Here is a 15,202-nt window from a genome sequence, read left to right as displayed (position 1 = left end):
AAGACGTGATTTTAAATGTGTTCAAGAAAGAGATGGAAGAAATTGAGACATCGACTGTCGACGAAGTCGTATCGAAAGTTTCCGATAAAATTGGGGTGTGTTGCGCTTCGATTTATAATGTTTTAAGGGAATATAAACAAAATCATACATTTTCCAAACCGAATACAAATCAGAATCGTCAACCCATTATAAAATCAATAGATAATGCTGATAAACATGCAATCAGGAGAAAAGTGCCTAAGTACTTTTTCAGAAATGAAATACCCACGATAGACAAAGTACTCACAGAAATAAATGAAGATGTTTTATTGCCTAGTTTTAAGCGGTCAACATTCCATAAAGTATTGAAACATTTGAATTTTGTATGGAAAAAACGAGGGCGCAATAATTTATTATTGGATAGAGAAGAAATTGTGTTATGGAGGAGAGAGTATTTGACCAAAATTAAATATTATAGGGAACAACAGAGAACAATTTATTATATGGATGAAACCTGGGTTAATGCTGGTCATACTACCCCTAAAGTATGGGTCGATGAAACTGTGACCTCATCTAGGAGGGCCTTTCTAGATGAACTATCCACCAGATTAACAAATCCATCAAGTAAACTTATATTTATATTAAGACCTGCCTCAATCTCAATATATAAAAAGTAACCCTCGTATTTGTTTTATTTACTTACATACCTCTTCATAATTTCAGGTAAAGGAAAACTGCTTATTATTTGTCACATCGACAATGAGAATGGGTTTGTTGCTGAAGGGCTGTAGTGTTTCGAGTCGAAGGAAACTGAAGATTATCACGAAGAAATAACGGTGAATCTTTCGAACAGTGGTTTTCCAAAGTTCCACCCCATCTGGAGGATAATGCTGTGATTGTAATGGGCAATGCACCTTATCATTCGCGACGGTTAGAAAAGATTCCGACAACGTCATCAAAGAAGGTTGAAATCCAAAATTGGCTGCGATCAAAGAATATTAGCTTTGAAAACTCAATGCTAAGAGTACAGCTACTAAAAACTATCAAGGAGCGCAAGCTTGAATACCAAAAATATATAGTCGATGAGATGGCAGCAGGCCAAAACAAAATTGTCCTTCGCCTGCCTCCATACCACTGCGAGCTCAATCCCATCGAGTTAATATGGGCGGATGTGAAGAATTTTGTAGCTCAGCATAACACCACGTTCAAATTTGCAGATCTCAAAGTACTTTTTGATGACGCTTTGAAAAGAGTCACAGCGGAGAAATGGGAGAAGTGTGTTCGGCATGTGATATCGGAAGTCGAGACAAAGATGTGGAAGCTTGATAACATAATAGAGGCACAAATCGTGCCACTGATAATTCAGATTGGTGAGGATGACACTACTGATGAAGAGACAAATTCATCCAGTTGAATAATTTTGATTAATATTCCTTTTGATTTTACATAAAATAAAAATTATCAATAAAGAAATAATTACGTCTCTTTTCATATAATGCTTGAGTGCGCTGTGAAAAATCCAATGAAAATCTTTTTATATTACACATATTATCTGCATTTTTCCCGTTAAACTGCAAAACTTGTGCATTTCACTTGTTATTATATAAAAGTTTTCCTAAGTATGATATAGCATTTGCGATCAACAAGATGTTGGTTCTGAATACGACCCTGGCCAATTCTTGGGATTATCAATATCACGTGCGTAGGGCATTTCACTCGTTATTATAAAAAAGTTTTCCTAAGTATGAAATAGCATTTGCGATCAACAAGATGTTGGTTCTGAATACGACCCTGGCCAATTCTTGGGATTTTCACGTGCGTAGGGCATGTCAATGTTTACATCCACTCAATCACACTGCAGAATAAATCAGTATCTTCGTTCTTTTACAATTATAGTGTTTGTTTCGGATGTTATTACTGCTATCATTTCTTTTTCTGCTTATTAAAACACATATAATATATTTTTGATGTAGATATGTTTCAGATAATCATAAATGGTTCTCTTATTCGAAGTTCATTATAGAAAACTCAGAGCAATAGAAAAATATGAAAAGTAACCTAAAAATGAAAAAAAAAAACTAGAAAAACTCTACGGTACATAATATGGAGACGTGAAAGTTGCTATTGTGTTTTTATTTAACTTGGTCAACCAACCAATTTCCAGGGCCGTAATTTAAAAGGAAATAAATGACCCAATTATAATCAAATATTACCGAAACATCGCGAATTATAAAATTTAATTCAATTTCTTAGTATGAAGTGAACGTCGACGATACAAAAACTACAACAAAAATACAGGTCCCTATTTAAAAATTCAAAGATGGGGGTGGCCCAAGTCAGATGACATCCTGCATAAGAGATTCATGGACATATTCTGATAGCCCACATCAAGTGCCAATAGCAAAATGTGGACAGATTTTCAATATGTCTGCAAATAAAGAAGATAGGTATAGACAAAAAAATTATTTGGGATTTTTTTTGTTTTTCCTGTATATCTCCAGAACCAAAAGAGCTATATTCGATTACTTTACATCATTGAATAGGTCTCTAAAATACGCAACTTTGCCACAATTTAACTGACACTTTATCTCTTATCGTTTACGAGATCCCCATGTACAGAAACGAATTTGAATAGCCCTGTATATTGTTTTTTGTATTGTTATATTGACATTCAAATATTTGTATTTTCTGTAACTGTACTGAATGAAATGGATTTTGAACCCGTAAATAAATAATAATAATAATAATAATAACCTGAAATACCTTCTCATGTCAACATTACTATATATTCATTATCACTGATTGAAAAAATTAATAGTTACACCTCAAGTATTGACAGTTTTGAATCTTACACAATTTTAAGATATTGCATAGTTAAATTTTCATTAAATAGAATATCTTACCTGAGCTGCAATACAAGCTCTGCACATCTCGTCTCTATCAGTTTCACTCATTACCTGACCTGACGAATCTAACCTCAAATTAGACTGTAGGTGCTGCATTAGTTGACTCCTGGACGAAGCAAGACTGGCCCTTAGAACCCTCAGAACTATTGAGTATAAAGGGGCACAACGGAAAACCCTTTTGTCGCATCGCATTATCTGCAATAATTGACTGTGAAATGGAAAAATAATCTCAAAATTATTACAATCTACCTGGAGTGGATCCTCAGCTACGTCAATCCTGGTCAGATTAGAAACATGATCTACCAGGTTTTTCAAAGTTAATACCCACAACCTCCTCGGCAACACAGTATTAAGCCTGAACCAAACATCTTTGTACAGATCTTGCAGATATCGAGGAACACTGTCACTCAGGAAGTTTCTGGAGTTTTGAGCTATTATCTCAACAAATGGCCAAATGTCAATAGCTTCTTGTTTCAGCAATGTTTGCAAGAGCTTCGCGCACTTGGAAGGTTTTGATTCAATTTCGTTAAAAGCTTCAATTACGGTGAGTTCACTCAGTTGAACTGGCTTATATTCTGTACGGATGGCCATGTCGTCGAGCCAGTCTTCGACAAGCGTTAGATGAGGGAAATGGGTGGCGAGAAGTTTTAGGAGAGGACCGAATAAACCTTAAAAAAGACATTGTGACAATTTAATTTTTCTATTGAAAACACTTTTCCCTCAACAGAACATAAATGATGTCTCTCGACGCACGTTTCGCTAACCAAGTTAGCATCATCAGGAGATGATTGAAGAGTAATTTTCTAACGACTACGCTAATGTTTCCATACATATATCTAGATGAATCATCATCTCACATTGAATTATTACCTAGTACGAGTACCTAATGTTAACTGCTACCTGACTAATATCTAATCTTCAACTATTTCCTCACTTATTCTTTGGCTGTTTTCTATGGAATGTTGAGCAATATTGGACTTTCCTGGTCTATGAAACCGAATATGTGAAATATGTTCCTTGTAGTCCGCTTAGTTTGATCAACATACTTTTCATCGCAATTGTCACAACTTATTTGGTAAATCCCAGACTTTTCCTTTTCAGTCATATTGCCTTTCGGGTTGCCCAACACTTGTTGAAAGATACGAGCAGTTTCAAAAGTCACTTTCCTACTCAATTTCTAAAAAAAACTGAAGCAATCTGTTGGTGTATTTTGGTTCGTATGGAAGAAAAGTAGAGGATTTACGAAGACATTCTCTTTATTTTCTTTTCACAATTCCACCGTTTTTAAAGGATATCTGTTACTTTCAGCTATCTCCTTGATGACTTTCTCTCTTTGCTCAAGGGGAATGTAACCAGTTTATGGACAAGAAAATTTAGTCCCGACTTTTTTGTAGTTGACAATGGTTTGAGCTGTCAGGGATGCATCTAATAGTGCTAGTATTTTTTCTATATAAAAACTAATTGATTTAGTTTATTGTATGATTTTTACTATAAAGGTTTTTGTAAAACCCTTTATAGTGGAAAGCATACAAAAAACTGTATTAATTAGTTTAAACATGAATTTTCATCAAGTATCGGCCAGTTGTATTCAATTGTCTTCCTATACACATCAAATTCTAACTCCGTTATTTTCAATTTCATATATGAACTTTATATTTGGAGATCTGTTGATGAGACAAGTCACAAAATTTGCTCTTATTCGTGTGGAAAATACATCATCCACATATCAGATCCAAGTTCTTGGAAAGTAATCTAACTGTTCTCTTTCTTCCATTTCAAATCTGCCCATGAACAAATTAGCCATGGAAAGAGATAAGGGGTTGCCCACTTCGTACCCTAATGTTGCTTGTAAAAACAGGAAGCAATTCTGTCCCATGCAAATCTATGTGAGCTGAATAACTCCTCGACTACCACCGCCTAGTTGATTTGTTTCTGAAAGATCGTTCAGATATATGGTTGTTTTTTATATAGGGACACTTGGAAATTACGAAGTTACTTCAAAAGAAACTAAATGTCACTGTCTCGCAAATTTTCTTGATGAATTCTTGTGAATTAACAAAACCCAAACGGGGTTGTGGAATAAATAGAGTTTCGAACTGTTTGTTAGACTTTTGTCTATCTTATACAAAGAGAAACCTATAGCTAAAACAATTGGTTGCACTGACTTGCCTGGTTTGTAAATTTTTGGCAGACTGTATATTTTTGGTACTGTAGAATGAGATACTTGCAAACTTTTGCCCAAAGTCAGTGTGATCAAGTTTTACTTTTCTTGACTGTAGTTTTCACTTCTGAAACCATCTTAGGCAGTGGTTTTTTTTGATAATTCATTATAAGTACCGTTTTCAATTGAATTATCATTTATATCATAGTAATCAGATTTGTCCAAAATTATTGCTCTCATCTGCTTTAATATTAGTAACAATTTGTTTTTTGTAGGCTTGCCTCGGGCAAGCACTAAATTGCACTCTCGACATAAACCACATCTTCCAAGACTTCCTTCGGAGAGGTGAAATTAAATTTCAAGAGATCAGAATATCAAGTTCTTCATCATCAAAATAGTGACTTGAAAGGTTCTCTACAATATTGATAATTTTCTTTGGATTATTTTCGTTTTATCATCCAAGTTTTTTGGGGTTTTTATTTAAAAATAAAATAAAAATGTTTTTAAGAACCAAATATCTACGTCTATTAACCTAATTCGTAAGACACCATTTTTGTTCTGATCAGTGAAAAGTGTTTTCAATAGATTAATTTCACGCCAGAGGTTACAAATACTACTTATTAACGTATTCAAAAATCACTTTATTGTGAGGTTTACAATGAAGAGTTTTAGAAAACCGCAACAGGTGTTTCGCCATACAATGGCTTCTTCGGGCGTGAGTAAAGACACGAACGAAGAAGCCATTGTATGACGAAACACGTCTTGCGTTTTTGTAAAACTGTTTAGTGAAAATCTCACAATAAAGTGTTTTTTGAATACGTTAGTTATGGATTTTCATCAAGTATCTGTTAATTCAATCATATATACTACTTATTTTAAAATTTTATTTTTGAATTGAAAATGATTTCAATGAAAAACTGTTATTGATTTTTGAGAATAATAAATGAATAAATAATTTGAATGTCTCAATTTTCTCCTTATCTGATTTGAGTTCTGACTGTATTTTTTATTAATTACCAAGTAAATCTGACTTGTCCAAAATGTAATGTAATGAATTCCATTATATCTATAGTAAAGTGATTTTTCTCTTTAAGGTTTCAATTCCTCTGTCTGAAGTCATTAATCTAACCTGTCGAAAAAATGCAATTACAAATTTACAACAATTTCACCTGCTTTTCGTGAAGTATTTGCGAGTTTGATGAACAAGTATTTGGGAATGATGTTGATTGGTGCAATTAACAACTAACATGGTGATTTTTATGAGGGTTTCTTAATTATCATCTTATAATATTGGCATCTGCGTCCTAGAATGACATTCAGGTAGACAATCGAAAATAGTTAGATACTAGAATAGTTAACTTTCTAAGGTTAATATATTGTATAAAAATTAGGGGTTACCTGTTGAATAAATGAATAAATAAATAAATTCAAAAATTCACAGTTACTTTAATTTCCGATCCTGCGTTGAGTCGGTTGACTTTATATTCGCAATAATAATAATTCCTTACAAAACCAAGAATATCTAAAGTCGTCACAAATCAGTCCTCTACTTAGTAGTTGTCTCTGAATGGTTAACGGTTTAAAAATTGTTATTTATGTATTTTTTGATGTGCATCAAAGAATATATATTATTTATGTTGAAAATAGAAAAGGAATATTTAATGAAATGTCAATCATATAAAGAAAGATAAGGATTGAAATTTCATTTTTCCATTGATTATTCAATTCGTCGGCAAAATTTACGAATACGACAAATTACGGATTAATTGAACTCAATGGTTTATATTATACAGTAACTTTTTGGGGTGAACTTTACAGTCTGCCATTTGTACACTTCAGCAGATTCTCTATTACTTTGAATGTTTCCATTTTTCAGATTATGGAAGGTTATACACCAAAAAAACGGATGCTATTTATATGTTGTACTACCTGAGTATGAACTTTGATCTTTCTGAGCGTGATGGAGTAAATATTTGATAGGCAACTCGGACATGAACTCTGGAGTATATCTCTTGATTTTACGGCCAGAGGTTGCTAGGATGTGAGCATTGTTCAATCTACAATCCTCATAGAGAAGAAGATAGTACAACAACAGAAGCTGTGGAGTTAAACTTGTATTGTCTACATAAACGTCTTGGTTTTCTGAATTCAAGTCGAAATCCATTGTGAAAATTGATTGTTTTTGATCAAAGTATTGACCAAAAATGGAGCTCTGGAACACCTGAAAATATACTTTAATAGAGTTCACCATCTCAAACTATCAAAACAGAAACTTTTTTACAAACAGAGTGGATCACAATCCCAATGAATAGAGTCAATATTGAATCCAATAATAGATAAAAAATATTCATAACAATAGATTCACAATTTTTTTTTTCGAAAACGTGGTTTTTACTTACTTTTCTTATTTCATTTTCAGTCAGTGGCTTGTTGGTGTGCTCTGAATTTTTGGCATTCGGCAATATGATACTGTTGACATATACTTCGACTAACATTCTTAAAACGGGGTGCAGAGGACTGACACTTGTGCAAATCTGCTTGTATATCCAGCTTTTAATATTAACATTGTGTTTTGCAAAGGCTCTGGATTTCAACAACTGATGTATACAGTGGATGGGCAAGAATCCTTAAAAAAAAAGAAGTATGAAAGTAAATTCAACAATTTCACAAATGAACTAGTTAAGAATAAGCATCTTCATGGAAATAAAGCTTTTTGGCTTTCTATTTCTCCCTCTTCATCTTCATATAAAGAAATGTGGAAAACTTCCGAAGAAAGGAAGAAATCAATTGAGTTTCCAATAGACTCTTAATAAGACGTGTATATCATGTGCATAAGTTTCTTTCGGATATGAACTGGAAGAAAAAGTTATCTCGAAACAACTACTTTCATAAGAACATTAAATTACACAAACTAAAAAAGTCATTTTGAAACAACTACTATCGTGTGAGTACTGAATTACACGAAAAACAGTTTTTTCATTCAGTCTGGAATAAATACGATATCATTAACAAGCATTTATATAATCATGGTAATCTAGCATCTTTAAAGTATACTTTTTGAAATTTCGGATTGTTTCTAACACTTCGTCAGTACCTATTTAAAGTTTTGAAGATGAAAAAACACACATTTCTTGCACATTACTACTTTATGTCACCGGATGAGACAAATCCACCACATTTTTTTTGCAGAAAGACAGACAAGTAGAAAACCAAAAAGCATTATTTCCAAAAACTAATCTCTGCTGTAAAAATCTCCCCTTTAAATTTAATTATCTTCATATTATTGGATTATTCAAGAAAAACCAATTTGGGAAAGTACAACAGGAAATTTGAAGTATATTTTGAACATTTAGCATTAAGTACAAAGTGTCTTTATTTCTTTTCTAACCAAAACCTGTTTCGAACTTTCAGTGGATGTATATATTGCTTTAAATTCCGATTGAACCAGTTTTCTTACCTGTCATATTAGCATTCAGTGAGTTGGTAACAGGCACCTTGACTGCATGAGCTGTGACCACCTGCTCTGTAAAAATTTCCTGGGTGAAAACCTGCTTCATCCGTGTCATATTGTTGTGTCTGATGACAATTTTCATCCCCAGAGTTGAACACACGAGATCGCAAATGGCGCTCAATTGGTTACTGTGAAAATGGATCGCCATAAGGAGGAGCATTTCTCCAAAAGAGGCAGTTACACCGCTGGCAGATTCGAAATAGGCCTCTTCTTTAACAAGCCATTGAACCTGAGAATGATTTATATTTCAATTGTATATTTTATATAGATAAATCAAAATTTTACTTAACTCAAGATGCATTATAAACACTGTGAAATATATAAGTAAGCCAGAATTGCTTGCAGTTATTTTGTTAATACAAGAAGTTTGCAATTAAATTCTAGAACTAATTCGAATATTTTCGTTTATCCAATGATCTGTTAATCAATCAATATTTTTTACTCTGATGGGTTTTACTCCAAAGATTTAATTCTGTTCTTTGTTGTAAAGTGAAACCTGACAATTTATGAGTCAATATTTAAAATTTTATTATAATATGATTTCAACATAGTTTCATGATGTTTTATCAAGTTCTGGAGTTATATGAACAACATACATTGTTGTAGAAAAAGTTCTGATTGAATTGGAAGTAAATGCAGAATACAATTTTGTTTAGATATCAGTGACATTTCTACATTTTTCCGGAAATATCATCGCATTTTAATGTAACCATTCCCAAGACTTATGGGTCTTATTCAAAAAAACGTTTTCATAACATTAGCTGTAATCAAATAGAAGATGTAGGAATATCTTTAAATAAATTTTACGATTTCATCATAATTTTGTTTACAATTTACAAGACTATTATTCAACTTTTTGTCATAATTTGTTTTATGGTCTTTTTTTTCTGACCTTACCCATTCAATGCTCCTCCTTTCATGTTCTGGCAGAGATACTAGAGAAGGACATGCAATCAACATACAAAGACCAATTGATACAAATCGAACACCAGCTGGCGTAGGATTTGGATGAGAGGTCAAAAGTTGCACAATGAGATTTACTTCTTCATCCTGGAACCTAAAATATAGATATATATGAAAATACTTTTTTCATTTACATCAAGAAAAAAAAACCCTACTTGATTGCTGCTATGCCTCTTAGGGCACAATAAAGACGAAGTAATGCAGAGGCCTGAACTACCATAGTATCTGGTAATTCACCTTCTGGTGAAGATTCAAGAATTTTCTGTAAACGTCTTAGTAGTTCTTCTCTCAATTGATGGAGGGCATTACTTGAAATTTCTCCTTTTCTTTTTTGGCCAGTACGAATAAATAGGGCTATCCAATTTCTAAAAAATACATAATTTGATTAATACTTTTCATTGCTTGGTTTTTTATATTTATTCTGGTTATTTTTTTAAATAAGCTTTTCAGCAATGGTCGTCACTCGTTTCTCAATTTCTGAAAAATACAAATCACATCTCTATATAACTTTTGTGAATATTAGGGATATAAAAAAACACTCAATATCCTTCGATGTAGTTTATATGATTCATTATATTAAGAATCGAAGACTAAATAAACACAAGCACTGGAAAAGAGAAATACACACCTTATGGTTTGATCATTGCCTAGCAATAATCCAGAAATAAAAGCTACCATATCCCCATCAGCATCCATATCACCACTATTATCATTGTGCTTCAAAGACAAACTTATAGCTAATGCTGGCATTCTACAAAGATCCACACACTTGCTTCTGATCGACAGAGCTTGTGAGGGATTCATTTTACACAGAAGAGATATAGTGTTAGCTCTGACTACACTAGAAATATTTTCTTCTTGTTTTTCCCCACTTTGAATCAGATATGTGGTAACTAAAACAAATAAAATAAAGTAGATATCAATTTATTAACAGCCGATTACACATAGTGTTGATATTTTCTTATTTTAGTGTACATTTCCTAGTACGAGTTGAACAATACACAATTAAAATGGAAAATCCGATAGTTGGGAGTCTAATCAATGTTCACAAAGCGGTAGAATAAATGAGTGGAACAAAACATTAACGCTGACCAACCGGTTACCATCTGACTTCAGTTACCGTAGATATAATAAATATGGTGATATAATATAATGAATAAATGTTGAAGTTTCACAGATTTTCACAATTTAGGACTTCGACATAGAATATTTAATGAAATTGAAGTTTTAATAACTGACAGGAATACGTATCTCAATTTCAATTGCTCCAAAGGGAACATGAATCTGAATTTCATGCATTACTTCCATGAAAAATTATATCTCTTTTTGTGTTGTCTTATTGAATTTTCAGTAATAGCGCCAAATTTCATGACACCGGTTGTGCCAGTCTGTCAAACCAGGATCCAATCATTCATTAATTTTTCAATGCAATATTTTTTTACGACTTGGTTACAATTTAGACTTCTATAATCAATTATATACCTTACCTTGAACTTGCTTTCAATTACAAAAAAAAATACTATTCTAAATTTTCAGTTATTCACTTCCTATCACCAATCAACTTTTCTAACAAAATCTTCAGCCTCATATTATTTTTAGTAACAACTTTTATATGTGATGAATATTTGAGTAAAAAAAAAACTGTTGGGTCGAAGAAATCGCTTCATTATATACATTATTTGTTAAGAGAATGATGTATATACTGATATTCATTCTGGTCAAACAACTATTTTTTTGCTGTAGTTATTACACTTTAAACATTCACCTTTTCATGATAATAATTACAAATCTTCAGAATATAGACTTCATTTCCAATATGTTATCGTCAAATGTTATTGATCTTCACCAAGTAACAGATCAGTGTATTTAAAAAATCCCTCGTAAAACTATTGTTGAAATTTTGTTAGGAATATCTAGGGAGATTAGTACCCCTCTATAGATACACGACTTAGTCTGACAGACTATGTACGATTACTAGGAGGGTAAGCAGAACTGAAATCCAAGATGTAAAATTTGTACACTACATGTTTCAAGAATTTTCTGTTAGGATTTCAAGGATATGCATATGGATGCCTTAGAATGAAAATTAGATAGATGCATATATAGTCCAGATAGGAATGAATGATAGGAATTAGTAATAGCTTTACAAGTCGTAGAGTTGAGATTTACCCCATTGTTGAATCAACCGATCCTGTAAAATTTTTATGTTGAGATTTATAGGGCTCTAGGTGAGATCCTTGGGCATATTTGAGAAGTCCTTGATATATTTGTTCTGTTAAACCTATCTAGGGATAAGAGGGCAGTAATACATCAATTCTTATCTTTCTAAATTACTGGAGTATGATATGAGATGCTTCGAAAAAGTTAGTTAAAATCTACCACTCTTCCTTCAAGGCATCTGACATAAAAAATTTGCCTGTGGATAAAAAAATTGTATCACTATCAAATTTCTACCTTCTTTAAAACAATCTGGAAAATTGGCTACCAATCTGCAGATGATAGCAGGTCCATTATGTACATGTAGTAATGCCTCTGTAATTGACAATATATTTAAAGTGGTTGGCAATTCAGCTAGAGCAATGCAAATTATATCAGATAGTTCCTCTGCAAAGATATCATTGTCAAATAACTCCGAAGTTTTAATATAAGGATCATGGTCAGATGTAGTTGGTTCTGCAGCTTCTTGTATTTGGGATTGAATGTATAGTATTTCACCTAATAGGATTCCGGAACGGCGAGTCATATCACTTCTTTCATATTCTAGTGCCATACTGGTATTAGACAAGTTTCCAATGAGTATAGAATCATTTTGAATGGTGTTTCCTGGAAGACAAATTTGTAATAATACAAAGTTAGTTCTGATTCAAAAGAGAATATTTTTGAGGGGACATTGATTTTTGCAAAAAAATTAATTTTAACTCTCCATTCCTCCATCATTATACAGAAAGTACAAAACTTCTGACGAAAGGAAGAAAAAATTGAATATATCTATAAACTCTTTCAACTAAGATATGCATATAATATACAGAAGTTCTTCAAAAATAAAATGGAAAAAATTGATCTGAAACAATTATTTTAAAAATTATGAATATTAAATTACATAAAAATAACTTTTTTACACTTTTAAACAAATATCATACACAGAAATACTACAAGTAGAATATAAGAGAATATTGAAATAAACTTCACTTATGTGTTAGAAATGTGTTTTTCTGCCAACTTGGTGTCACCCCCTTACAAACTGCATCCCTCATGAAAAAAAATTGTGAGAGCCAAAAATTTACTGCGGTTCTGACATGATACTCAGTCAAAATTTGAAAGCGTACAATAGAAATAAACTCAAACTACGGTTTACATATAATTTATTGAATATATAGAAAGAACCACTCAAGCAAAGCAACTATGTATCATCCTACCAAAAAAAAATTAAGATTTTATGTCAGTAGAAGAAACACATCAGATCTTGTCACAATGAAAATTTGTAAAACACACTCACACAGTTAGTTAATTTAATTTCTAGCATAGGAATTTTTTTCAATAAGGACAATTTTTAGGATAGATCAGTTTTCAGTAAGAGAAATTTTGTAATTTTCCACTTCTATATAAACCCCTGTTGAACTAACAGGGGTTTATATAGACCATAATTTTGTACTCTATCCCTGAATTTTTTGCTCTTCATTTACTGGAGATATCGTGGTGAATGTTAGCTTAACGTCAAGTCAACAGAATCCAACCTCAAAAAAAAATTGTTGAATAAGCCTACATCATAATTTTAGCATCCTATTGCCTCCTATCTTCAATTTTCTGTGTTGTTATTTTAAATCAGTGAATGAATACAAAAATTAAAAGTGGTTCTGATAGCTCAACAGGGATTCTGTATAAATCTGTTTTACAAACATAAAGTAGCTTGAAGATCTTTTAAATTGTATTTTAGTTATCCAAAAAGGTGCTGATGAGTCGAAAACTGGTGATTTCACCTAAAACTTTGAAATACACTTAAGAATTGAAAGTTTTCTTTGTGATATTTTATAATAGTATTCATTCATATATCTTTTTGTGTAGTATTTCTGAGGGCTATATCAATTTCAACTTTCCTATGGTTCAGAGTTCAAATTGAACGAGGATATATGATTTCTGCATAACTCAATGTTCATAAATTAGAAAGTACTTGTTTCAGATTGATTTTTTTCCAGTTTGTATCTGAAAAAAACTTCTGTACATTATCTACACATATTTGTAGAGTTTTCATTGATTTATTTAGTTTTATCATTCTTATTTCATTAGTTTCTCAATCACTACATAATGATGGTGAAATTATTAAATCCAGGTTTTAGTTCCCACAAAGTTCTAATACTATGAATCTCTAACCCTTCTGCCTCAACTGCTGCTCTTTTTTTACATCTGTTTCTAGTTTATGAAAATCAATGGATAGTAACGCCACTATTGAATTCACAAGTTCCATTCCCGATACTACAGTCAAAATAGTGACTTTCATGTTCATACATTTTTTAGAAGTATCAAGAGGTGATATCAGCCCCATTCTAACAAGACAGGGTAAGACTGGTCTGATCTCTTGTTCTGTACATTTGGCCAAGACTTCCATGTCGACATGTTGAATTGCACGAAACACTTTGGCTTCAACACCTAAAATAAACATCAATTAGTATTTGAGTGTTAGTTATATCAAGAAATCACCTTTTTTGAAGGTCATTTTTGTGATCGAAATTGTTTGGATGACTTCCTAATGTTCATTTATCATTTCTTATTTGGGAACCGTCATTAAGGGTACCACAGAGTAGAGAAAACATTGGCTGAATCAGTCTATTGAATATCTTCCATACTTTCAGTTGTCGTCATTCAAAGTGTGTGATATAAACCTTTACACTTTTAATAAAATATATGGTAATTCTGTATCAAGTCCGTTTTTTGATTTGAATTAACAATTACCCTTATCATAACATTTTTAATAAATCTTCACAATTGTTTACGGATTAATAACCTCACAAAATATTTCTTCTTCTTTATTTCAATTAATGTGCCACACCTCTCACAACTATCAGACATACTTTCACATTAGGGAACAAGGACAATCTTCAATTCGATTGATGACCTATCTATTTTGTAGAAATTCAGATTTAATATAGGATGAAGAAAATAACTTTTATCTAATTTCTACTAAAATTTCCATTTGTTGTGACTGACTTTGGTTTAATTAACTTGAAAATAGTTTCATAAACCGAAAAAGGTCGTAACAAATAAAACTCTTAGTAGAAATTAGACATTCATTTCAAACTTGTTTGTTTTCAAATTTCAGGAGACTTACAGAAGTTCGAATTGAAACGTTAATAATGGTGAGATTTTGTTTATTCATATAATTGTCAACAGTCTTTGGTTAAACACCTAGAAAGAATAAATTCAATTCTAGCAAAATTCGAATTAGCGTAGGATTGATCATCACTGCATGACAAATTATGCTGGAAATTATTTTTTGGCGTCTACTTGAACGAAATCATCATCAACAGAGCTTCTGGTCCTTGAAAATACGCCAATCAAAAAATGTTAAAGATCTTCCAAATAACAACCGTAAAACAGTTGCTTTATTATCGTTGATATCAGTACACTTCTTGAAGATTTGAAATTCTTTAACATTTCGAGCGATCATTAGCATGGTTTCCAGGAGCA

The 15,202-nt window shown here is 32.1% G+C and overlaps 1 protein-coding gene across 1 annotated transcript in view; it reads right to left on the bottom strand.

The window, feature by feature from the left end:
• IntS2 (integrator complex subunit 2) overlaps positions 1-14,538 on the bottom strand; it is a 37,064-nt gene extending 22,526 nt beyond the window's left edge. Inside the window, exons 1-11 of the mRNA XM_023162042.2 lie at positions 14,216-14,538; positions 13,889-14,164; positions 11,975-12,343; positions 10,149-10,413; positions 9,676-9,885; positions 9,455-9,614; positions 8,504-8,786; positions 7,446-7,672; positions 6,976-7,267; positions 3,135-3,553; positions 2,883-3,080 (exon numbers count right to left, since the gene is read on the bottom strand). Of these exons, the coding sequence (XP_023017810.2) occupies positions 2,883-3,080; positions 3,135-3,553; positions 6,976-7,267; positions 7,446-7,672; positions 8,504-8,786; positions 9,455-9,614; positions 9,676-9,885; positions 10,149-10,413; positions 11,975-12,343; positions 13,889-14,164; positions 14,216-14,231 (2,715 nt within the window). The 5' untranslated portion in view covers positions 14,232-14,538. The remainder of the gene's footprint in view (positions 1-2,882; positions 3,081-3,134; positions 3,554-6,975; positions 7,268-7,445; positions 7,673-8,503; positions 8,787-9,454; positions 9,615-9,675; positions 9,886-10,148; positions 10,414-11,974; positions 12,344-13,888; positions 14,165-14,215) is intronic.
• Between the last annotated feature and the right edge of the window lie 664 nt (positions 14,539-15,202).

The sequence above is a fragment of the Leptinotarsa decemlineata genome, unplaced genomic scaffold (assembly GCF_025532065.1).
Source record: "Leptinotarsa decemlineata unplaced genomic scaffold, Ldec_3_MD MMD2_tig00000505_RagTag_RagTag, whole genome shotgun sequence".
Classification (NCBI taxonomy): domain Eukaryota; kingdom Metazoa; phylum Arthropoda; class Insecta; order Coleoptera; family Chrysomelidae; genus Leptinotarsa; species Leptinotarsa decemlineata.
This window is presented reverse-complemented; position numbering and strand designations above follow the sequence as displayed.